Genomic DNA, 23,408 nt, shown 5'->3' with positions numbered 1-23,408 from the left:
TACATCAGACATTAGAGGTGAGTCTCATAACTTATACAGAAAAGAAATTTAAAAGGAGAAATATATTTATTCACTCCTAATTCTGGCTATTTTCAGGCCCCAATTTACAAATGGGCGTACTGCGCATTTGCCCAGGGTGCCAGTTTTTTGACGGTCGGTGGATCGAGTAACTATGGCCTGCGTGAATTAAGTCTTAAATTCATTACACTCAAATTACTTTCACTTTCCACAAATTATTCCAATTATTTTATTAGTCTGCATAAAGCACTTTAAACTATTCTAATTTTAAAACCTGAATTTAATCTATATATTATCATTTCATGAAAAAATTAAATAACTGCAAACAATAAGAAGGCATTATTTAACTCGTGCGGGTGCTGGGTGGGCAATTGTAGTTGGTGGCCAGGCAACCCTTGTTAGTCTAGACAACCACTGCCCTGTTTGTCATTGGCTCGTGACAGTTCGTTTGCGTATTGTTGTTTACATTCGCTTGCCATCAAGCTGATAATCTCACCTAGCCAACTCATTGTCTCGTGTAATTCTGACATGTTTTTCAGTATTTAACCGTGAGTAAAAAGTTAAGTGGTGCTGAATACAAAGAACGCGCTGCTAAAAAGCAGAGTGATGAACTTGAACTACTTAAGTTAGTGCATAAAATGGTCAAGTTCCTTACTTTGACTCGTTAAACTCCAACCTCGGAATCGGAATTCCAAGATGACTTTAACAAAACCTTTGACTTCGTCATCGGTCCCATTTAACTTTACACAAGAAGACTTACAATGCCTAGATATACAGACTGATCAGCCCTGTGTTAATATTAAATTGAACGATGAGCCTGACGTTGATATAGATGTTGATTTTTGGTAGTAAGACAAGGTCTCTTGAAGCACTGCTTCAAGTAGCCTACGCAGTGGCCTCCACGGTATGCACTAGCCATGCGTCTTGGTAGGTGTGCTAGGTACCAACTGACGAGCCCAACCTAGCACACGAGGGCAAAACGCTGGCAACCAGGAATGAGTTAGCTGGAAAATTTATAATGTCCAATAACGGACCATTTATATTGGTATTGAGCCTGAAGTTTTCCAGCAGCCGTTTGGAACTATTTCACAATCACAACCTGAGGTAACTTTTCATTTTCTATAGATGATTCTGCTATTTGGAATGTCAAGTTAAATTTAGTAGTTGAGAATGTTATTAAACATTGCCCAAAACAAGACTTACCGAGCTCAATAGCTGCAGTCGCTTAAGTGCGGCCAGTATCCAGTATTCGGGAGATAGTAGGTTCGAACCCCACTGTCGGCAGCTCTGAAGATGGTTTTCCGTGGTTTCCCATTTTCACACCAGGCAAATGCTGGGGCTGTACCTTAATTAAGGCCACGGCCGCTTCCTTCCCAGTCCTAACCCTTTACTATTCCATCATCGCAATAAGACCCAACTGTGTCAGTGTGACGGAAAGCCAATAGCAAAAAAAAAAAAAAAAAAAAAAGACGTAATGGTGGATTTTTTGAAATCTCTGCAAACTTACAATGATGGTAAAAGAACATTGTCTCAAAATATGTTTAAGATTACTTTTTCTAATGGAGACTATGTTTTAAGAGATTGGTTATTGTATTTACAGCCAACTGGGAAAGTATTCTCTATTCATTGCTGTTTGTTTCAACCAAACAATGAAAAAATACATTTTTCTACCGGTTTTAATGACTGGAAGCACAGCTACGAACTACTGAAACATTGTGAACATTCTCATGTTCACAGGCGTAATGTTCTTACGTACATCACCAGACAAAAACAGTTAATGCAGGTTGATAAAATTCTGTGTACACTATATGAAGAAGAGGTAAACTACTGGCGAAGTATAATCTCGAGAATAATATCTGTTGTACGATTTTTGTCAGTTAGGTGTTTACCTTCCCAATGAGACAATGAGGATTTAGGATCAACTTCAAATTATTTATATCTTGGCTCGAGTTAATCAGTGAATATGACCATTTCCTTGCCCAACACATCAGAAAATATAGTAACAAAGGTCAAGGGTACACCTCATACCTGTCTTCTCAAATATGTAATGAATTTATTTAAGTTACGGGGTATTGTGTGCTTAAAACTGTAGTTGATGAAGTAAAAGAAGCTTGGTACTACTCTCCCATCGTAGATTCGGCACCTGATTGCTCTCACACTGACCAGTTGGCTATTGTTTTATGATATGTACCTCAAACAGAGCCAAAGCCTGTAGAACGACTCACTAAGCTTCTGCCTGAAATATCACATACATCTGCTGGACTAGAAAAGGGTATAGTTGACTGTTTTGAGAGTTTCAAAATCAGCATCAAGAATTGTAGGGGCCAATGTTATGATAATACTTCCAATATGTCACGAGCTTATTCAGGTCTTCAAGCTCGAATAAAGCAGCAAAGTCCCCTTGCTGAATACATACCGTGTGCAGCACATTAATTAAATCTTGTTGGTTCGGCTACCGCAGAATGGTGCACTGCCACAGTGGTTTCCTTTGCCTTCGTCCAGGAGTTGTGTCAACGTACAGGTGGAATATTTTGAAGCAATTCTTGGCAAAACACGGTATGCCAGTGGTAAAATCTTTATCAGAAACCAGATGGTCTGCAAGAGCAGACGCTGTCAGAGCTTTGGTAAAATGTTATGAAGAAATACGACAATCGTTGAGGCAGCTATCTGAAGACTCCAGTGTAAAACCTGTTTGTTGACTTGACACACAAAATATTGAAACTAAATTTCAGAATTTCGAGACCACTTTTCTGTTAGTTGTGTGGAATGACATTTTGGAAGATGTTGACAAGTGTTCTAAAAACTTGCAGTATGACAATCTTAATCTTGAGGGAGGAGTAAAAGAATGAAAACCCTGGAAGGATTCATCAACGCAAAAAGGGATGAGTTCGACATATTTGAGCAATCTGCTTTGAAAATAGATGGATGTGATGATCCAAGCTACTCAAGAGTAAGAAAATGGAACATATTTGCAGACAAAACAGGTGGGATTGAAGGAGACCTAGATGCAAGAACAAATTTCAAAAATAATGTGTTCCTTAAAATAATGGACACACTTATAGGAAACTTAGCAAGAAGGAAAGAAGCATATGAAGTCATAGCTTCCATATTTCAAGTATTACCTCTACTACTGACTTGCTCATCCGAATCATCAGAAGTGAAGATCGCTACTTTGAAACTTAGTTCGCTGTACCCTGAAGACATCAGTCAAGATTTTGTAAATGATGTGTACACTTTGAAATGTATGTTGAAATCGAGAGATTCCAAAACTTGCCTAAAGTGTATTCTTACATTAAACAAAACAATTTGTCAAGTACTTTTCCCAACCTTGAAATTGCAGTTAGGATGTTTTTGAGCTTACCAATAACCAACTGTACCACATAAAGGGATTTTTCAGTTTTAAGTAGAGTAAAAAATGCCAAGAGGGCAACTCTTCTTAATGAAAAGTAAAGCTCATAAGCCTTTATGTGCACTGAAAAATATTTAACTTGAAAACCAACTTTGATGAAATTGTTCAAGAGTTTGCCAGGAAAAAATCAAGGAAAATATCTTTTATGTAAAGTAGTATCATACACAAGGGGCGGTAAAGGAGTGCTCGGTTTGCCCGGAAGGACATGGGTTAGATTCCCCGTCAGGAAGTCGTAAAATTTAAGAAACGAGATTTCCACTTCTGGAAGTGCACATGGCCCTGAGGTTCACTCAGCCTACACCAAAAATGAGCACCAGGTTAATTCCTGGGGGCAAAGGTGGCCGGGCGTAGAGCTAACCACTCTACCCCATCAAGTGCCGAGGTTACGGTCAGTGGAAGCCTTTACCTTCCACCCCTCCAAGGGCCTTCATGGCCTGTACGGAGATAACTTTGCTTTGCTTTCTTTGCCAGTATTATATAAAAGTAGCCTATAACAAAACTTGTATTTTTAAATGTGATTGAAATAAATTACAATAAATTAATGATAATTTGTGTCTTATTTCTAAATTTATTTACTTACACTCAAACTATCAAACTAAACCAACGGCTTTTTAAATAAAAATAAAAACAGCCTGATTCTTATTTGGCTGTTGACTTTATTTAGCTTGATAAATTTAATTATGAGAATTAACTTTATTTGCATAATGTGCTGTTTTTAAAGTCATAATCTTGAAAACTGTAATCTTTAATTTGTAAATAATTGTTTTTTAGAGGAACAGAAAAGCAAGGGGGGGTGCGGCTATATATTGTTTGCCCAGGGCGCTAACTATTTGAAATTGGGGCCTGGCTATCGTTTCCAGATTTACTCCTTTGCCTGAGGTCCTACATCAACTTAAAGGTATATTGTGACAAGGTCATAACCTTAATTTTTGTTATATTATATATATATATTTTAATGTTATAATTATTCCTACAACACTGTCTTTGTCTGGTATACATATGTTTTAGTTATCACATAATTTGTTTAATTTTCATTTGGCTGAAGATGGCCACTAATTGGCGGAAACTAATCCCATGACTTATGTAATATAATTTACTTGATATACCGTATTTACGCGAATAATCCCCGCCAGCAAATAATCCCCGCACCCTAACTTTAGGAAGGCTGATATTGAAAAAAAATGCCAACATTGACGCAAATGAAACCCTTACCCCAATTCGTGCCTCAATTTTTAAAAAAAAGTATGCGGGTATTATTCGCGTAAATACCGTATTGTATTCTTATAATGTTCCTGTTGAGGAACGAATTCTACTTTACAGCTCTTATGCAGTCATTGAAGTTCTTCAGGTCTCTAGCATTGTTAAACCTCTGCAGGTTCAGAGCTTTCTGTTGCCACCAGTCATTCTTGATTTCCCATATTTGTGTCTTGACGTTTCTGTTCGTGTCCCAAGAAATGTGAAATGTGCTTCCTTCATATTGAAGGCTGAATCTTGAAGGGGGCTAGATGGGTCTCCTGCTTTAGTAAGATAAAATGTTTTTTCATTATTGTCATCAAACCAGTCTTGCCTCTTCTATTTTTTTTCTCAAACCATTGGTTTCCTAAGCTGACTCTGTAATTATTTTGTTGTAAACTGGCCCATTCTTGTTCAACATCCTTTTTATTCACTGGATTATTTGCCACCCAGTCAGAGATGATATTCTAGAATTCATCTCAAAGTTTAACTTTCGTCTGGACAGGTTAGGGTAATACTTTTGTGGTATTTTGCTGCAGAAAAATCTTTAGTCAGCAGATGAGGAACCGAGCAAGCTGTTTGGGTCATGTAGCTATCAGCTTGCATTTGGGAGATAGTGGGTTTGAACCCCACTGTTGGCAGCCCTGAAGATGGTTTAATGTGGTTTCTCATTTTCACACCAGGCAAATGCTGGACCTGTACCTGAATTAAGGACATGGTCGCTTCCTTCCTACTTCTAGCCCTTTCCTATCCAAACGTTGCTATAGGATCTTTCAGTGTTGCAGTGACATAAAGCAAATTGTATTAAATAAATAGAAAAAGCAGATGAGGAGTTTGTGATCCATCCAACAGTCATTAATTTTTCATGCAGTCCAAGACTGCTCCAGTGCACAATCACTTCAGAGGGAACTTATAAGCAATTAAATAGCTTATTTGCTTGATCTTTCATCACTGATAGGTTTGCTTTCAGATATTTTCTTGTTTATTGCTCATAATGGATACTGAATTATTGTATGTCATCATCTTCTTCATCCGTTCCCTTTTCCAGATTCTCACGTTCATTTTCCAAAATATGATTTCAGGATACCATCAAACATTTGTTTTAATCTTGAGATTCTAGCGAGACCTGTTTAGATTGTATGGTTGAGTTGATTGATTGCATTTTGCGTTTCATTTCTAATAACAGTGCTTTGTTTGCTTTAATACTAATTTTGTTTTCTGATTTCAGTTTGAAGAGGAATTCCAACACATATTTTTATGTGACATTTGCAGCATACTTTCTTGGTTTGATGGCTACTATATTCGTGATGCATTTATTCAAACATGCGCAACCTGCCTTGTTGTACCTTGTGCCTGCCTGTTTGGGAACCCCTCTTGCATTAGCAGTTGTGAAAGGTGACATCAAAGCTATGTTTTTGTAAGTATCGAAAGCAATTTAATACACCTGTATGAGTGAACATATTTTCTAGAATTCTGTAATGTAATGGAACTAATGTTATTTTAATGGACCTCCAAGTATAATCTCTGATGTTGCATTGCTCTGTTAGCAAAGTTAAGGTGATGATTTTTATGTCTATGGTTATGAAAAATGTTTAGATTCATGGTGAAATAGTTTTCATGCCATTAACTTGTTTGAATCTCTCCTACAAAAAAAAGCTGTCATATTTAGCTTTGCTCTCATGCAAAATTAAGAATATTGTGAAATACAATGCAGTTGTGGAATACACCATTTGTGCTGGCATTAAAACAGTATCATCCTACAATCTGACCTTGTCTGTATAAGTAGTGTCTCCACAGGCCTCAAGATAATGTAAGATTGTCAGAGGCAGCTGGTGTGTAACACTTTATCCAGAACAGAATGAACTGTTTGTGTGCATTTGTGGTATGACCCTGGAATACATTCAACTGTTGTTTTTCTAGAATTTTGTAATGCAGTAGAACTAATGTTATTATAATGGTTCTTCTGGTATAATCTCTGATGTTGCATTGATCTGTTAGCACAATTAAGGTGATGTGTTTTATGTCTGTGGCTACAAAGAATTTTCAGGTTCATGGTGAAATTGTTTTTATGGTGTTAGCTTCTTTGAATCTCTTCCCCAAATCAAAAAACACATGAGAATGATACTGTGCAAAGAAGAATCTATTATTAGGCAACTTAAGGTAAATCAAACTCAGATTATGGTGTCCAATACCTAGAGGAGTTTGTTTTTGTTAGTTAGCGATAAAATGAAAAATTTTATTTATAGGTTAGGATGGTTTTATTTTCACGTATTTACATGTTTTGTGTTGTCCGGCAGTGAATTTAAATCATGAAATTACTCTAATTTTGTAAATAACACCTCAAACACCACAATCTGCAAAATAAAACCATTTTTATAAAAATAAGCCAACGTTTGAAATTGTTTGGTGTAAATTTGAGAATAACCAATTGTGTAGTTTCACGAGGGGCAATATATTGTTGATAGTCTCATTACTTGGCGACTTACGAGTAATGGAGTCGGTCTTGGAATAGTAGCGCTGTGGCGTCATACTTCGTTTTTGTTATCTCAGATTAATCATAATTGGGGTCAGTTTTTGTCTGTCTGGTTGCTTTTGTGAACATCACAGCAAAACAGGTTGAAATAATTTCTTGAAATTGAAGTAGAGGGATATGCAGAGTGTGCACTAGGCTATATATTACCTATTTACTTGTGTATTAGACCCCCTCGCGTATTAGACCTCCCCCCCCCCCCCCTGGCTTTTCGTGACGAAGAAAATGAAAAAAAAAATTTGCCTATAAGACCCCCCAACGTAATTCATCAGAGAACAATGACGATTCCGCTTCGAAGCGGGTACAAGTCTTATTGCAGCTCTGATGACATCACCAAATTTGTGAATAGTTTCGTCCGTACAACCTACGCAATGAAAAACGCGTCGAATCCATGCGGTACATCTGTGTTTCGTAGTTAAGAAATGTCCACCCCTGTAGCGTAGGTCTACTGCAGCTCTGATGACGTCGCAGAAATAGGTGAATAGGCCTAGCTTCGTGTCCAACCCGCGCATTGCAAGCATGCATCAGTCATGCTATATGTCTGTGTTTTGTAGTTAAAATTGTCTGCCAGCGTAATGGTTAGCACAATTAGTTGCTGTTTTCGGGGGTCTGACTTTGATTCCCGGTACCGTACTGCCAAATATTTACGAATGGCAGGAAGGTTGATATGCGGTAAAAGCGCTACATGTAACTCTCCTCCACTGGGGGTGTGTCTAAAAAGAGCTATACCACCTCGGGATGAGGAAACGAGTTTACTTTAATTGAGAAATATTTGCGGTTGTTGCTATTTGTACAGCAGACAACATCATTAACAACGTGTTTGTTTAATATCTCGTAACTCAGGCCATTATAGGTATATATTTGGAGAGAAGTAAGTTTAAAACGTGATAAAAGCTATCCAATTAAAACGATTGTTTTACTCGCCAACGTACCTAACAAATAATAATAATAATAATAATAATAATAATAATATGTTCCCACGTACTTTAAACGATTTTCGGAGACGCCAAACAAAACATACTAGGTATGCGTTAATAAAAAATGGAGACAACGAACGTACAAAATTAAACATTATGATAATAAAACAAATTACCACCACACCTCTAGATATCCATAAATGCGGTATATTTTCCTGTTATTTTTATTTTTTTTCCTGTCGAACTTTTGGCACTGTCAGGGCGATAATATACCTAACTTAAACAATGTGGTCTGTCTTATCTCATGGACAGCTGTTTACACAAATCCTGATGTGATAAATGTAGAGAACAACCATGAAATGTACTTAATAATGTCTGTGTTTCAACAGCCACAGTTATCAAAATAGTTTCCAGTTACTGTGTATTACATTCGGAAGTACAACTCGTAACACGCTGGTTATCAGCTGATGGTTTGGCATGCCTTCTACAGTATGGCTTCTTTCGGAAGGAGTGGCTTCTGCTACATATACACCAACTGGGAATATCAGAGACCATCTAGGGATAGTTTTACACTGTTTAGACTCTATTGTCGGGAACGAAATTATTTTTAAAAGTTTCAAAAAGACGGGACCTCGTATGCTCTTGATTGCAGTGCATGGCTCAAAGAGAATGAAGCATGGCTGACACGACTGACGAGAGATAGCAGTGAAGATGTCGTCACTTAGAATGCCGACACGCCGGTAGCAAGGCAGGGAATTTGGCGGCGCAAGGCGATAATTCAGATGAAAGCAGTGATCAGGTTTACTGTGTGGTAGGCCTACTGAAATGGCGTTTGGCTTTTAGTGCCGGAAGTGTCGGAGGACATGTTCGGCTCGCCAGGTGCAGGTCTTTCGATTTGACTCCCGTAGGCGACTTGCGCGTCACAATGACGATGAAATGATGATGAAGACAACACATACACCCAGCTCCTGTGTCAGAGAAATTAACCAATGTTGGTTAAAATTCCCGATCCTGCCGGGAATCGAACCCAGGACCCCTATGACCAAAGGCCAGCACGCTAACCATTTAACCATGGAGGTAGGCCTACTGCTGAACTGACAGAGACAAATGACTGGCCATTAAGTTCTTTTGTATCAATATTTAATTATATGATAACACGATACACTTATCCCTTTCTTCTACAGGATCGAGTATGAAGTGAGACGAATCTTCGTAGCGAGTTTTTATGGCCGTATGCCCTTCCTGGTGTCAACGTCACCAGAGGAATTAATGAGTTGTAACGAATGACGTGATATGAGTAACTAAAATGGACTTTTATATGTACTGTAGGCCTAAATGTCGTGTTCACCATTTTTCATCTTTTTACGTTTAGAAATACTGCCTTCTGACGAAAATAGCTAGTATAACTTAAATACATTCTATGTCTGTTAAATAATAGTATAGAATGTTTACACGTACAATTTATAGCTCTTCGTAACCTAGAAATCATGTGTTCGCTGCACAAAATTTTGAGGTTATCGCATATTGGACCCCCCTTTATTATCTTTGGCTGTAAAAGTGGGGAAATAAAGGGGTCTAATACGCGAGTAAATATGGTATTTGCTTGATATACTGTGACATAGAAATATTGGGGATCATCAAAACAGGAAATATCAAATTTCTCCTTTCATATTAGGTATATTAGAATTCTGTACATTTTAAAAGTTGTGTAAAATATAATTTCCAATATTTTGTGTGTTACAAACTTTTACCTTAAGAGTAAAAATAACTGATATTCATGACTGCTACATTATTCACAAACGTCCAAATGTCCTGGAATATATTTGTTCCATTAAAAACCTGTACATGACGAACCTTATAAAAATTGAAATATACAGTTCTTTGTCTTGTATATTTTTACTGCAGGGTCAGTGATAAGAGATCTTCATGAATTTAGATTTTCAGAGCGAAGGCCATCGATGTCAAACATCACTGATTTGGAAATAATGTTCAATCTTTATGGTAACAAGTTAAATGGCGATGATGGTGAGAGTTTTTATAAAGTACAAAACTGTATCATCAGCTTATATTGATCAGGAAAACAGATAACTATTGAAATGAGAACAACCATAGTAAAAGAAAAAGGAACTGTAAAGGAAGGTGGAAATGTGACTCCCCGACCTTGGATGTTCTAATATCGCCAAGCCAGAAGAAAATGAAACGCGATGGACTCCAATGTCCAAAGCCTATTAGAACTGGTCAACAATAACAGTACATTGACTGTTGTTAACACATTCACGCCCGTCATCTGAGCGGCTATTTAAAGGGCTGGCCCTGCTATTCCAGCTGTTAGTTGCAGAGCAAACAACAATGAATTCTATTCACAATAAGTTCTAAACTGAACACTATATGGAAACCAAATTTTGCACATACCTCAATGAAGTCCTCTAGTATCTGTGTAGGGTGTGGTAGGTAATGTCACACTTTCCTGGGTGAATGGGAACACCACACTTTCCACAAAAATAGCATGTTTCACTAATAATTTTATTTTTGAAGCACACTTTGCACCTTCTTCAGTGGAACTTGACTATATTTGATGGTGGAAACTTCAAGAGAATACGCTCTTTTCTCTTCCCATCTAAACCTAAATGATGGATGCTTGGCCGGTGCCCTTTTTGGCGGCATAATCGTGGGACGTTTACTTGGAGCTGATGAAGTAGATGGAGCTGAGATTTCGGAGAGAGGTGACTGTACTTGTATGCCGGGTTCACTTTTCTCCCCCGTTTGAGAATTGCCTGGTGTTCCTTTAGATCTTTTGGTACACCCCTATTTGACCGTATTTTTCCACATACGGCAGTGTTCTGTTCCCGTAATTGTTTCGCGAATCCAACGCTATTTGTAATAATTGTCCATATAGACTGTATACACCTGGCCAAGATAATTTTCAAGCAGCTGAAAAACTGTGCTTTGTAAATTCGCATCACTTGCATCATTTATATTGTCCCTACGTGCCATGGTTACACTTCAGAACGCGATTATACACACGCTTGTGCAATCACAAACCAACTACGCAGCTAGTTGTGCCAGCCCTAGGCTACATTCAGAAACAAAACAAAGAAAGTGCATTGGGAGGGAAAATCGCCGTGGCCATGTGGTTTCTGGTGAGTAGAAGCATTCATAAGGGTATTACTTTCATCTCTCTCGCACATATTTGTGACCAAAATAGATCCCAGCTGCGTAGGAACGGCTCCAGTTCAAGGTTGCGGTTATCCGGGCTAACTCGGATACAGTCCACAGCATGGTCACACGCTATAGGCAGTAACTCGGATACGGGCGTGAATGTCTTAATTGAGAAGTGCTGGTTCTCTCTTCGGCTGCTACTCTTCTCCACTTGATAGCATTACTGCTGTAGTTGTATATACAGAAACCTGTTGTTTTCAATAATTAGTTTACAATAAAATGTAATGAATTCTTTCTTCACTTCTTCACCGTTATATTTTATTGCCCCATTCTATAGTCAAGAATTTGAGGCCTTCCGTGATAAACTCTTTTTATTTACCTACTCTTTGAATTATTTCTCCTTAAAAATAACAACTCTGCCTTTTGTTTGCCTCAACACTTTTCCATGCTCTCTCATCCTGGACTACTTGAAATAACTTCTATGTGACCACTTCACCTTCTAGTAGCAAAGTTTTCAATATCTTATCTTCCAAGTCTTTTTTTCTGTTCCTGAAATTGCTTGTTACCTTGTTTTAATGAATTGAGCCCTTTTTCAGTTTCCTTTAAATTCCATTGTGAGCATCCCATATGGTTATAACTTTCTGCATTTGTCACTTAATCATTGATTTATTTGTTATAATTTTTATCTTCAAGTTACATATTTTCTTTGCCTCATTACAATGCAGGATAATCATTCTTGCAATATTATTTGTGCTGCTTGTGATGACACCATCCCACTATTATTAATTACATAAATTTTTCACATCTTGTTATTTTACAGGTATGAAGACCATCCATCTGAGAAAGCTGAAGAGCCAACTAAATCTGTCACAAGCAAGAAAGAAAAATAGACATTCCATTATTTTCGTACAAGTTTCAGTGATGCAACCCAGGAGTGGTCTAATGGGAAGGTGCAGCCCATTTTTATTTTATTGTAATTTTGAAATAATTTTGGGGGCTAGAGTCGAGTGGACCATATATTTTCAATTACCCTATATTGTCATTGAAACATATATTTTCCTGAAGTCTATTTCTTTAAGGCCATTTAACACTGATAGCAGTTTTGAATTGTATCTACCTAATTTCCCTGGTACACTGAAAATAGCATATAAGGAAGTTATTGCCCTTTCTAAATACATCAGTCTTCAATAGAACTGTATTGTGAAGATTATACTAAACTATCCAGATTATGAAAATACTGAATTATACAGCCTTATAAAGGTTTTTTCCTCAAAAGAATGCTTTCATTGGACAGTTATTAGAAATGTGTACAGTTGGCACATTAATCTGGAAAATAACATTATTCCCTAACTTGCTAATTTAATTTAATTTAATTTAATTCCTTCTCGCAGCCACATCATTGTGTACAAATGTGGCTTGACCACTGCTGGGTTAACATCAGTCTGTCTTAAGACTATGCTTCGCCAGATAAATTCTGTGCAGAAATTACAAAGAGAAAAAGTGAGTTAAAATGTTAAAAATCCATTGATTGTGATCATTATTTGCCTTCGGTATGCATGAGAAACCTCTGCCGTATTCTACAGCTGGGTATTTCTTATAAGAAATTTTCCCATCAAGGGAGAATTCTCGCAAAGGGTGGAGTTGATAGCTTGTCTGTCCCTGAAATGTGATTTGAATTCTTCCTTTCAAACTAATTTTCAACGCACATGCCAGGATGGTAGTTATTTCCATTGGGAAAGAGAATAGCTTCTCCTGTAAGAAAAAAAGAAGTATTATAATTATTTATAAATTTTATACATGAACAGAAGGAAGTTGTATAGTGCAAAGTGTATTTGTCCTTCATTGTTCTGCAGAGGAATAGGGGTTTATATCACATTGTATATAGAAAGATTGTGTAGGCCTATTGACACTGGCACAGGGGCCTACATTTGATGTCATTAAAATATTTTTTTATTAATTTGAAACTCTTCCCACTTTTTTCCTTTACTATATTTACATTGTGCATTCTCTCAAGAACTTAGGTAGGTAGATACCGGTAATTGTACAGTTGATAGAAACAAATTTCAGAAATGCTTATTATCTACAATTATAATTGTAAATCCATAAATTTTATTACATGCTCAGAGGAAATCAGCAAGAGATCTTGTTTAGATGGTCTTGATCAGTGGAATGAATTTTTAGTATTTTTATTAGGTTCATGCTGAAGGAATTTCGCCATACATGAAGTTCGATAATTATGATCTTTCGGCTTAAGAACAGCTGTTTGAAAGGAACTTACGCATTATTGATTAGGAGGTTAACTGGAAGTAAATTGGAATTTCGAGCAGGAGAAATAAAATTATTGTAAAATTGAAATCGAAAGAAATAATTTTCCCTAAAGCATGAAGAGTGAATATTTTATTCGAACTCTTGACTATTCAGTAGTGTGAATGTTAAAAATTTTCTAGATTGTCTGCTATGAAAATAAAGTTTTTAATTTAAAGTTTTGAATTTTATTGAAAATTAAAAATGGATACACTAAGCAAAAATGAATATCGAAAGTTACTCAAATTTCAAGGTCAGGAAATGTAAATCTGCTGAATTTTATCTATTGTAATATAAATTTTCTGTATGAACTAATTACCCTTTTGTTGCCCTCTCTTGTTAGAAATTATACTTAAGGGCTCCCTCTTGAAAAGAAATAGTATTTTACTGTAGGTCTTCCCCTTTTTTTTAGCTTTTAAAATGTCTGAAAACTCTCCTTCGTTGGTCAGAAATGGTGTCTGTCTAATTCTTGTTATACAAATGTGTTTGACCAACAATTCACCTCTTCCCAGAAAATTTCATTTTATTGAATCTAGTATACCTTCCTCAATCTTATTTCTTCAGTATACAGTAGAACCTCGATAATTCGAAATCGGTTAATTCAAAATCCCGCCTAATTCGAAGAAGCTCTCGTTCCCGGAAACATGAGATACAGTTTTGCATGTTATTTAAATTGTTTAATTCGAAATACGGATAATTCGTAATTCGAAGTACAATGTCGGCCCCATTACCGAAATTCAGACTTTTAATTCAAAACTGCCTTTACAGCTTAAAACAATAGTATGTTACAGAGTAATTTCAACTCGAAATTTATCCGCGTCATAATAGAACGCGTATTCCGGAACGTAGCTTTCCGCACTTCGGTGGGTCTACAGTGCGCTTCATGATTACTAAGTTGAATGAAATCTGAATTCTTTTGTATTCAGCCTTTTAAGGAACGCCGTAATATCACGCAACAGGCAGTGTACGGAAAAACAGAATCCGCGAACACTGGTGATGCCGACAGTTGACGAAAAAAACATGGCTCATATAATAAATTTGTAGGCACCGAACAATATCGTCATTGCCGACGAAACTGCATTGCGAGCCCAAACGGTCTTATGGTTTTAAAGGAGAAATTGCCAACCGGGGAATCATACAAGGGTCGGGGATGGAAGTCATTGTAGTGCGTTGCAATGCACATGGAAGCAAGAAACTTTATCCCCTCGTCATAGGAAAGTTCGATAAGCCACGATGTTTTAAGCGCGCCGGGCACTTTCCATGCCAGTACGAAGCATCTAAACATGCAAACAGTACAGAAATCCAAAAAATAATGCATTTGCACAGGGGAACCAACATAATTTATCCTCGTCTTCGAATTGTGTGATTTTTTTTCTTTCGTTGCGTGAGGTTATGTTTGTCAGTGATTTATCCAAGTGCATTATTTGAACATTGTAAATGCACCTTGTTGGATACATTTCGGAAATAGTTCTTTCCATGGCATTCGAAAGGTTTAAACTGTGAATCGAACTGATTGCATGTATTAATGGGTCTTAGAACACTTTGTGACGCGGCAAGTGTTTACATTTCTGAAGTACGAGAGAAGTGCCATAGCGGGAAATCGTACAAGGGTAGAGTCATAGGAAAGTTCGATTTTAAGGTCATCGGGTACTTTCTGTGTGAATACAAGGCATCTAAAATGCATACATTATAATCTAATGAATAAAGCACCTGCATATGGGAGCCAGCATAGATTTCTCCTCGTCTTTGAATCGTGCATTTTTTTCTTTCTTTCGTTGCGTGAGGTTGTGTTTGTCAATGAGATATCCAAGTGCATTATTTGAATACTGTAAATGCACCTTCTTGGAAACATTTTGGAAATAGTCCTTTTTTCATGGCATTTGAAAGGTATAAATTGTGAATCAAGGTTAACTGCATGCGGTAACGGACCTTAGAACATTTTGTAACACGGCAAGAGTTGGTACTTCTGAATTGCGAATTGGTGGTTAATTCGAAATCACGTAATTCGAAGTCCGTGTTTTGAGTCCCAACGACTTTGAATTAACAAGGTTTTACTGTACTTTCTTCTCAGTCTTATTTGCTGGTAGTTATTTTCATATTAAGAGTGTGAATTTCAAGTAAGGAAACATTCCAGAGAAAGGAGTAATTCAATTTTACATCATTCCTACATACTGTCACAGAACTTCTTTGTTGCCATGACTTATCAGAAAGTACAGTGCATGTATTACCCTTTCTTCTCCAATAAATAAAATTGTAATTATGAAGAAATATTCCTCAGAAGTATGAAATGTTCATAACTGCAGTTGTTTAGTACAATAGGCACTATATGAGATTCTTAATCTACAGAACTGTTGTAGGGTTACCAGAAATCTTATACAAAAGAGTTTGACCACCAACTCGTCTCTTTCCAGAAAATTTCATTTTATTGAATCTAGTATACTTTCCTCAATCTTATTTCTTCAGTATACTTTTTTCTCAGTCTTATATTGTATTGAAATTTATAGCTTATAGAAATGTAATATACTTAAAAAGGATCCTGAAGTAATACAATACTTTGCAATTGTAAAAGCAACAAAAAAATTCTGTTATGTATTTCAGTTTTCCACAGTCTTCAACTTTGTATACAACTATTGCTAAATGGCGTATTTTTGTTACTACTGTGGCTAAATACCATTTAAAATTTATTTTTGTGGCCTAGTTCAGTAATCATAAATACTGTTGGCTTACTACCAAAACTCCTTTGTTCATTATGATAGGACAAACTTACGTTTTGTTGTAGATTGTAGCTTAGTCTGTGCGCCGTCCACTGTAGCCTATTGGATCACTGAAGTACTTTAGAGGCAGGGTTGCATGATTCAGTCCTCGATTAGGGTTACCTATGGTATCCTCCTTGAGCAGGGTATTTTACTCGTGCTTTTTCCACACCAACTGCGGGTACTGATGAGATGATACATTACTTTTTTAGCCCCAGGGCAGTGTTTGATATAAATTATAATTTTAGTAACAAAGTTACAGTTCAGGATTTGTGATAAGTACAGCAAACATGACCATGCTGTGTCTAACCAACAAATAAAGCAACAACTACAACAAGAATCTTGTTCTATTTAACAACCATCTGTTAATGTACATAGTTAATTAATAAATCTATTGATATTTTCACATCACATAATGCTGTATGCTTTCTTTCTCATTGGTTTTTACTTTTAAGTTTGCTAATTGCTGGAGATCTCACACATGTATTGTGTGCCAATGTCACTTCCAGCAATGGATATTTACCATTAATAACCGTTTCTTTTCTTTGGTAAATATTTTTGTATTTTTAAGGGTGTTTCATTAATTTTTTGTATATATTAAACTTCAAATGGTTCTCAGGCTGACTTTTAACTGTCTATACATTGCTGTGAATACTATACATACTTAATTTTTGGAAAAGTACTTCTGAAGGGAGTCACTGACTATATGTGAATTACCACTGGCACATTCATGCTTTAAACTGCTGTAGTACATTTTGGAGAGCCGATGACCTTAGAGTTGGCTTAAATGTACTGATTGTTGTTTCAAGAGTCTATTTGGGGTGAGAGCGATTAGTACAGTGGCTTAGCAGCTGCTTTTCCACCCAACCAGCCAAGGTTTGAATCCCAGTTGATCTTGGGGTGGAATTTTCACCTACAAATTCACATGGTATCAGGAAGAATATACAGCCTTCAACACCCAGTCAAGACTCAAAATGGACCATGGTAACTCCAGTGACCCTAGGATAAGCTGTTTGCAGTATATTTATATATATGTGTTGTTAAATTCCAACTTTTGCAGCATTTTAAATTGTGTATAATCCTGAATGCTAGTTGCAGTACATCGTATTCAGAAGTCCTTATAGGTAATATCGTTATGACTACTACAGTTGATGTTATGTTTGGAGAATGAGATTGAATTTCTCTTTATTATATATATGTGATAAGTCCAAAAACAAATTTACGCATTATAACTAAAAGAATCTGCAGAAGGTAATTTGTCTTCACGCTAACAGATGTTTATATTTATAGTTTCCTTTTCTTAGCAAGGTTCCTTTGCCATGGAGCCAGTTGCATTTTCACTGTGATGCTGTTAGTGCAATTCTTTATTGATTCATCATATTCATTTAATGGTCTTATTTGTAGATAACCCACTGATCTAAATTGATCATACAACAGCGCCAAAATTAGAATATATTTTCTCCAGGCAAATTCTTGTTTTAGTCCATCCTGAAATACATTACAATTTCCTAACAGTCTCTTTATATCTTTGTCCAAGATGGAAGAGAAGCTGAGCTTGAGGTAAAATGGACTAAAAATTAATTCAACTTTTGTTACTACATCTAGGATTGATCAGCTTTTTCAGAATATTTTGTGTGAACTCATTGTTTTCATAAATAATGCCTCATTAAAATTGTTTGTAATAAAATAGGTTGTCCTCATAGACAATCGGAAAAAGGTCTGTTCTTCCTATTAATCTGGACATTCAAAATTTTCATTCTAGTATTACTATAGGCATTTCTCCGGAATTGTTTATTATTTATGAGATATTTGATGTATTATATATCATCTTTTGTGTACAGAACACAAAGTCCTACTAATATTCTTCAGTACTATGCAATTTATGAAGCATTGTAATCTTTGAAATAAACAGTCTTCCTTTCTTCACCTAATAGATACATTTCTTTGCATTTAGTACAATATCCATGGATGTACGGCATTTTCCAGTTGGCCAGCTCTACCTTTAAGAGGGATTGTAACAATGTTCAATGCAATTCAGGTTACATATATTGTTTTGATATGTCTGAATGAGTATAATTATTGTGCACTTTGCACATTATTACTCTTTTAGAAGCATGCTTCAAGGTTGCTTTTGCAGTTAAAAATGCCTCTCATACATTTAAAAAAATCCATTTATTTGAAATATTTTACACCTGTTCAATATTAGTGGCAAGCTAAGTGTGTCACAGTGAATGAATGTCGGGATATGTGCTTCCAGAACTTTTCAATCAAATTACTGTTGAAGTTTGCAGTGTGTTGTACTTGAAATGACTCGTAGGATCAGATAAGACTATAAATATAACACTAATACTATTTTTGTTTTGATATTTCTGATTGAAACTGTAGCTGTTGGTGTTATAGTATTTCTCTGCTTTCATGTTAGCTCTGTCTAGGTGAGGTTTACCGGGTGAGTTAGGGGCGCGCAGCTGTGAGCTTGCATCCAGGAGAAAGTGGGTTCGAACCCCATGGTCGGCAGCCCTGAAGATTTCTGTAGTTTCCCGTTTTCAGACCAGGCAAATGCTGGGGCTGTACCTTAATTAAGGCCACGGCCGCTTCCTTCCCACTCCTAGGCCTTTCCTATCACTCCGTTGCCATAAGAACTATCTGTGGTAGTGCGACATAAAGCAAATTGTTAAAAAAAAGAAAAGAAAAAGAACTCTATGTCTAACAGAATATTTTGTAATATTTGATGAAATAAAAATTATTCCTCTTAATTGACACAAACTAGTATCAGAGAGCAACAGGTGCTTCAACAGCAGCTTCCAAAAATTTATTTCAGCAACAAGAAGATATTGATGTACGTGTTGCTAAATTGCGGGCAGGAGTACAGAAGATCAACCTTGGAAATGGCCCTTAAGTTAAAGGGGATGTAGCACCAGTAATGAAAGTAAAGCATTCTTCCAAATCAGATGCCAATGCTCAGTGTAATATTGTAACAAAACCTCAAGAACTGACCACAAAGAGAGGTAGAACAGGAAAAATCATTGACCTAACATCAAATTACTTCAGACTCGAGTCTGTCACATCATTTCAGCTCTATCAATACCGTGTAGACTTTCCTCCGGAAAAAGATCTCAATTCATAAAAACAGAAACTTGTGAGAATTCACAGAGAGACTATAGGTGCCTATATCTTTGATGGCACTCTTCTTTTTACTGCACAGGAGATTTTGAAGGACCCACTGACGTTAGCATCGCGAAGAGAAGCATATGACACCAATGTTGTTGTCACCATAAGTCTTGTAAGCAGTGCATCAGCGGGAGAATACCACTACTGTCACTACTTTAATATCCTCGTGAGACGTTGATTGGAAGCACTAAATTTATAGTTGGTGGGTCGTAATAATTTTGATGCAAAAGCAAATGTGCCAGTACCCAACCACGAACCTACTACGATGGCGTAGCAGGGCGAGAGGTGGTACTCCCTTGTGGCGCGTCCCCTGGTGGCGGATTGGGGGGTCCTAACCGGCTTGCCGGCGGACTTGAGCGAAATAAAATAGATCTCGCGGACCAAACACCACCCCCTGTGGGTGGGGGACGCAGACGGTATCCTCTGCCTGTCATAAGGGGCAACCAAGGGTTGATCGAATTAGAACCATAAGAATACTTGTAATTAGTACCATCACGCAGGGAACACCTTGGGCCGCTTTTACTTGCGCGTAGTACCACTACGTTATATACATAATAGGTTTGCGATTAGTAGGAAAAGACTGCGCTTCCGGCTGGGTTTTACAGTACCTGTGATTAGTACCACTATATGAGTGACACCATGGTTCTGCCTTGCCTATGATTAGTACCCACTATGTGAGGAACACCACGGGGTAGTAAGAGTACCTACGGTTAGTACACTTATGTAAGGAACACCATAGGTTTGAGTTACTTGTAAATGGTGCCACAATGTGCGAAACACCATAGGTCTGTGTTACATTTGCGAATTACATTACCTGTGAGTAGTACCATAATGTGTGGAATACCACGAGTCTATGCTACTTTCGAATAGTACCGCAACATGACAAATACCATGGTTCCACTTTCCTAGTAATAAATACTGTTCTGAGGGGCTGATGACCTGGATTTTGGATCCCTTTATACTACAAACATCATTGATTCAGTATTGTGCTTTAGAAGCAGTCCCTTGGTCAGTAATACTATTGTCTAATGCTAGTTTCCAGGACTGTGGGGCATTGTGGGTCAGATCCACTGATTGTTTCAAATTCATATCCATCCATTCATTCTTTGTCCTCATGTTTTGAATTCTGATCGGTGGAGGATTTTGGACTTTTAAATTGTAATTTCATTTTGTCTCATTTCATACCATTAGGGGCCAATGACCTAGATGTTAGGCCCACTTAAACAACTACCATTTTGAATTATGGCCAGTTTATGTGACTTCAACCCGACAACACGAAGACGACATTTTGCTGTGTACCGAGATCACTCACAAGCTGATGTGTCGAGATAATGCTCTTGACATTCTGGGGAGTGTTGCCGAAAGGATCCGGCTGATTTTATGCACTTATATCAGAAGTGCATTGTGGGAACAACAGTACTGACAGACTACAATAACACCCCGTGTGTATGGGGACGCAGACGAAGAATACACCCACGGTATCCCCTGCCTGTTTTAAGAGGCAACTAAAAGGGGCAATCAAGGCATGTTCGAATTAGAACCATGAGACTACTTTTAATTAGTACCACCACGCGGAGAACACCACGAGTCGCTTTTACTTGCGCGTAGTAACCCTTTGTTAGGTACGAAATAGGTTTATGATTAGTATCAACAGAGTGCGCTGTCGGCTTTCACAGTACCTGTGATTAGTACCACTATATGAGCGACACCATGGTTCTGGCTTGTCTATGATTAGTATCCACTATATGAGGAACACCACGGGATAGTAAGAGTCCATGTGGTGGGTACATTTATGTGATGAACACCATAGCTTTGCTTTGCCTGTAAATTGTGCTGCAATGTGTAAAACACCATAGGTCTATGTTAATGTGCAAATTTCATCATCTGTGAGTACTAGCATAATGTGTGGAATACCGCGAGTCTATGCTACTTTTGATTAGTACCGCAACATGACAGATACCATTGTTCTACTTTCCTAGCGAAAAGTACCTTTTTGATGGGCTGATTACTTTGATTATGGACCCTTTTATACTACAAGCATCATTGATTCAGTATTGTGCTATAGAAGCAGTCTCTTGGTTAGTAATAATATTGTTTTACGTCAGCTTCTGAGAATGTGAGGCATTGTGGGTCGGATCCACTGATTGTTTTAAATTCATGTCCATCCATTCATTCTTCATCCTCATGTTTTGAATTCTTGTCAGTGGAGGATTTTGGACTTGTAATTTGTCATTGCATTTAGTCTTATTTTGTATCATTAGTGGCCGATGACCTAGATGTTAGGCCCCTTTAAACAAGCATCATCATCATCATCAGACTACAATAACAAGACTTACAGGGTGGATGATGATTTCACAACTCCTATGAGCCCATTTTCTCAAGATGGCAAGGATGTAACATACAAGGCTTACTTCAAATCTTGGTATGGTCTTGAAATCAAGAATCCTGACCAGCCAATGCTTGGATCTCTACCCAAATTGCATGAACATCGTCGGGGCTTCTCCACACTAGTGTATCTGGTGCCTGAGCTGTGCCGTATGACTGGCATCACAGATGAAATGCGTGGCAACTTCCACCTCATGAGGAACTTGGCTGAACACACGAGACTATCACCAAAAGGCTGCATTGCAGCCCTGAACAAGTTTCACAAGAGACTTTCTGACGTGGAGAAGGTAGCCAGTAAACTGAAACAATGGAACTTTGATCTCCCAAATGAGCTTATCAACGTGGGAAATGTTGTATCTTTCCATAGTGGCACACAGAAAAACTGGTGTCGAGAAATCAGTGGTCAGGCCCTGCTGTGTACCCCAGTCCTGAGAGAGTGGGGAATTGTAGTTCCTTGCAGTTTGTCACCCAGTTCACAGTTTCATAGCAACACTTACAGGTTGCCACTAGGATGCACTTTTGCATTAAATCACCATGTGTGCAAGAGATTTTTGATGAACAGACGATAAGTTATATTGATGGGATTGACAGCATTACCCGCTGAGTTGAATAGGATCCAGTCACTACTCCTCAGGGAATAGACTGGGATGGGGGGCCTCAACCCCGACTTGGCGTGTACCAATGGCAGATAGGGGAAGTTCCTGTAGATATGCAGGGCAGGTGCGAATAAGGTTATACCAAATAAGCACCCGCAGATCAACTTGGGCAATCCACTGCCTTGTGGATATGGTTTTGACCCAAGGCTATGGGAGTAAACCCTGAAATAAAATCAAGCAAGGACAGAGGCTGTAAGGGGGCAGCCCTCTGACTCTCCTAGCTCCATCACAGGGTTAATTACCTGTATGGAGTGAATTTCAAAACAATTAAGACTAACTGAATATGATAATTGGAACCTGGAATATTACCTCTGACAGGCAAGGATGTGGATGTGGTGTAGGAAATGACGTACAAGTTCGAAATTCTTGGTATCAATGAGGTGGTGGAAAAGGGAACAGGGGGAGATATTCAGGAGTAGATAAGAGAAGTAAAGCTAAAGAAGGGGTCGGAATTTTCACAAGTGAACAATTAAGTAATAAAGTGGTGGATTGGAAGGCAGTAAGCCCAAGGATAATGAAATTAGATCTGGATCTTGAGAATAACCGAAAAGTTGCTCTCATACAGATATATGCTCCTACTGAATATAGTGATTAGGTAGAAAAGGAGATATTTCACTCTGCCCTCCAGAGGACATTGGACAAAGCTAGAGATACTATAGAATCGGTGATGATAATGGGGGACTGGAATGCTCGAGTAGGGAATAAGATGAGTTCTGGTCATGGAAGCTTGGCAAGGTATGGGGCAGAGAGAAGTCTGAACAGCAATGGGAAGAGAATACTTGAGTTCTGCATAGATAATGAAATATGAATAGGGAATTCTTTCTTCCCTTATAAACAGATCCACCAAATTACCTTCAAGGCATTGAGGCAGAAATG

At 37.7% G+C, this 23,408-nt stretch overlaps 1 protein-coding gene across 1 annotated transcript in view; it reads left to right on the top strand.

Annotated features, from left to right (window-relative positions):
• LOC136864042 (minor histocompatibility antigen H13) overlaps window positions 1–16,739 on the top strand; it is a 129,125-nt gene extending 112,386 nt beyond the window's left edge. The window contains exons 7-8 of the mRNA XM_067140565.2: window positions 5,889–6,077; window positions 12,087–16,739. Coding sequence (XP_066996666.1) covers window positions 5,889–6,077; window positions 12,087–12,156 — 259 coding nt within the window. The 3' untranslated portion in view covers window positions 12,157–16,739. The remainder of the gene's footprint in view (window positions 1–5,888; window positions 6,078–12,086) is intronic.
• Window positions 16,740–23,408: the final 6,669 nt, after the last annotated feature.

Source organism: Anabrus simplex, chromosome 2, assembly GCF_040414725.1.
Source record: "Anabrus simplex isolate iqAnaSimp1 chromosome 2, ASM4041472v1, whole genome shotgun sequence".
NCBI classification, from domain to species: Eukaryota; Metazoa; Arthropoda; class Insecta; order Orthoptera; family Tettigoniidae; genus Anabrus; species Anabrus simplex.
This window is presented reverse-complemented; position numbering and strand designations above follow the sequence as displayed.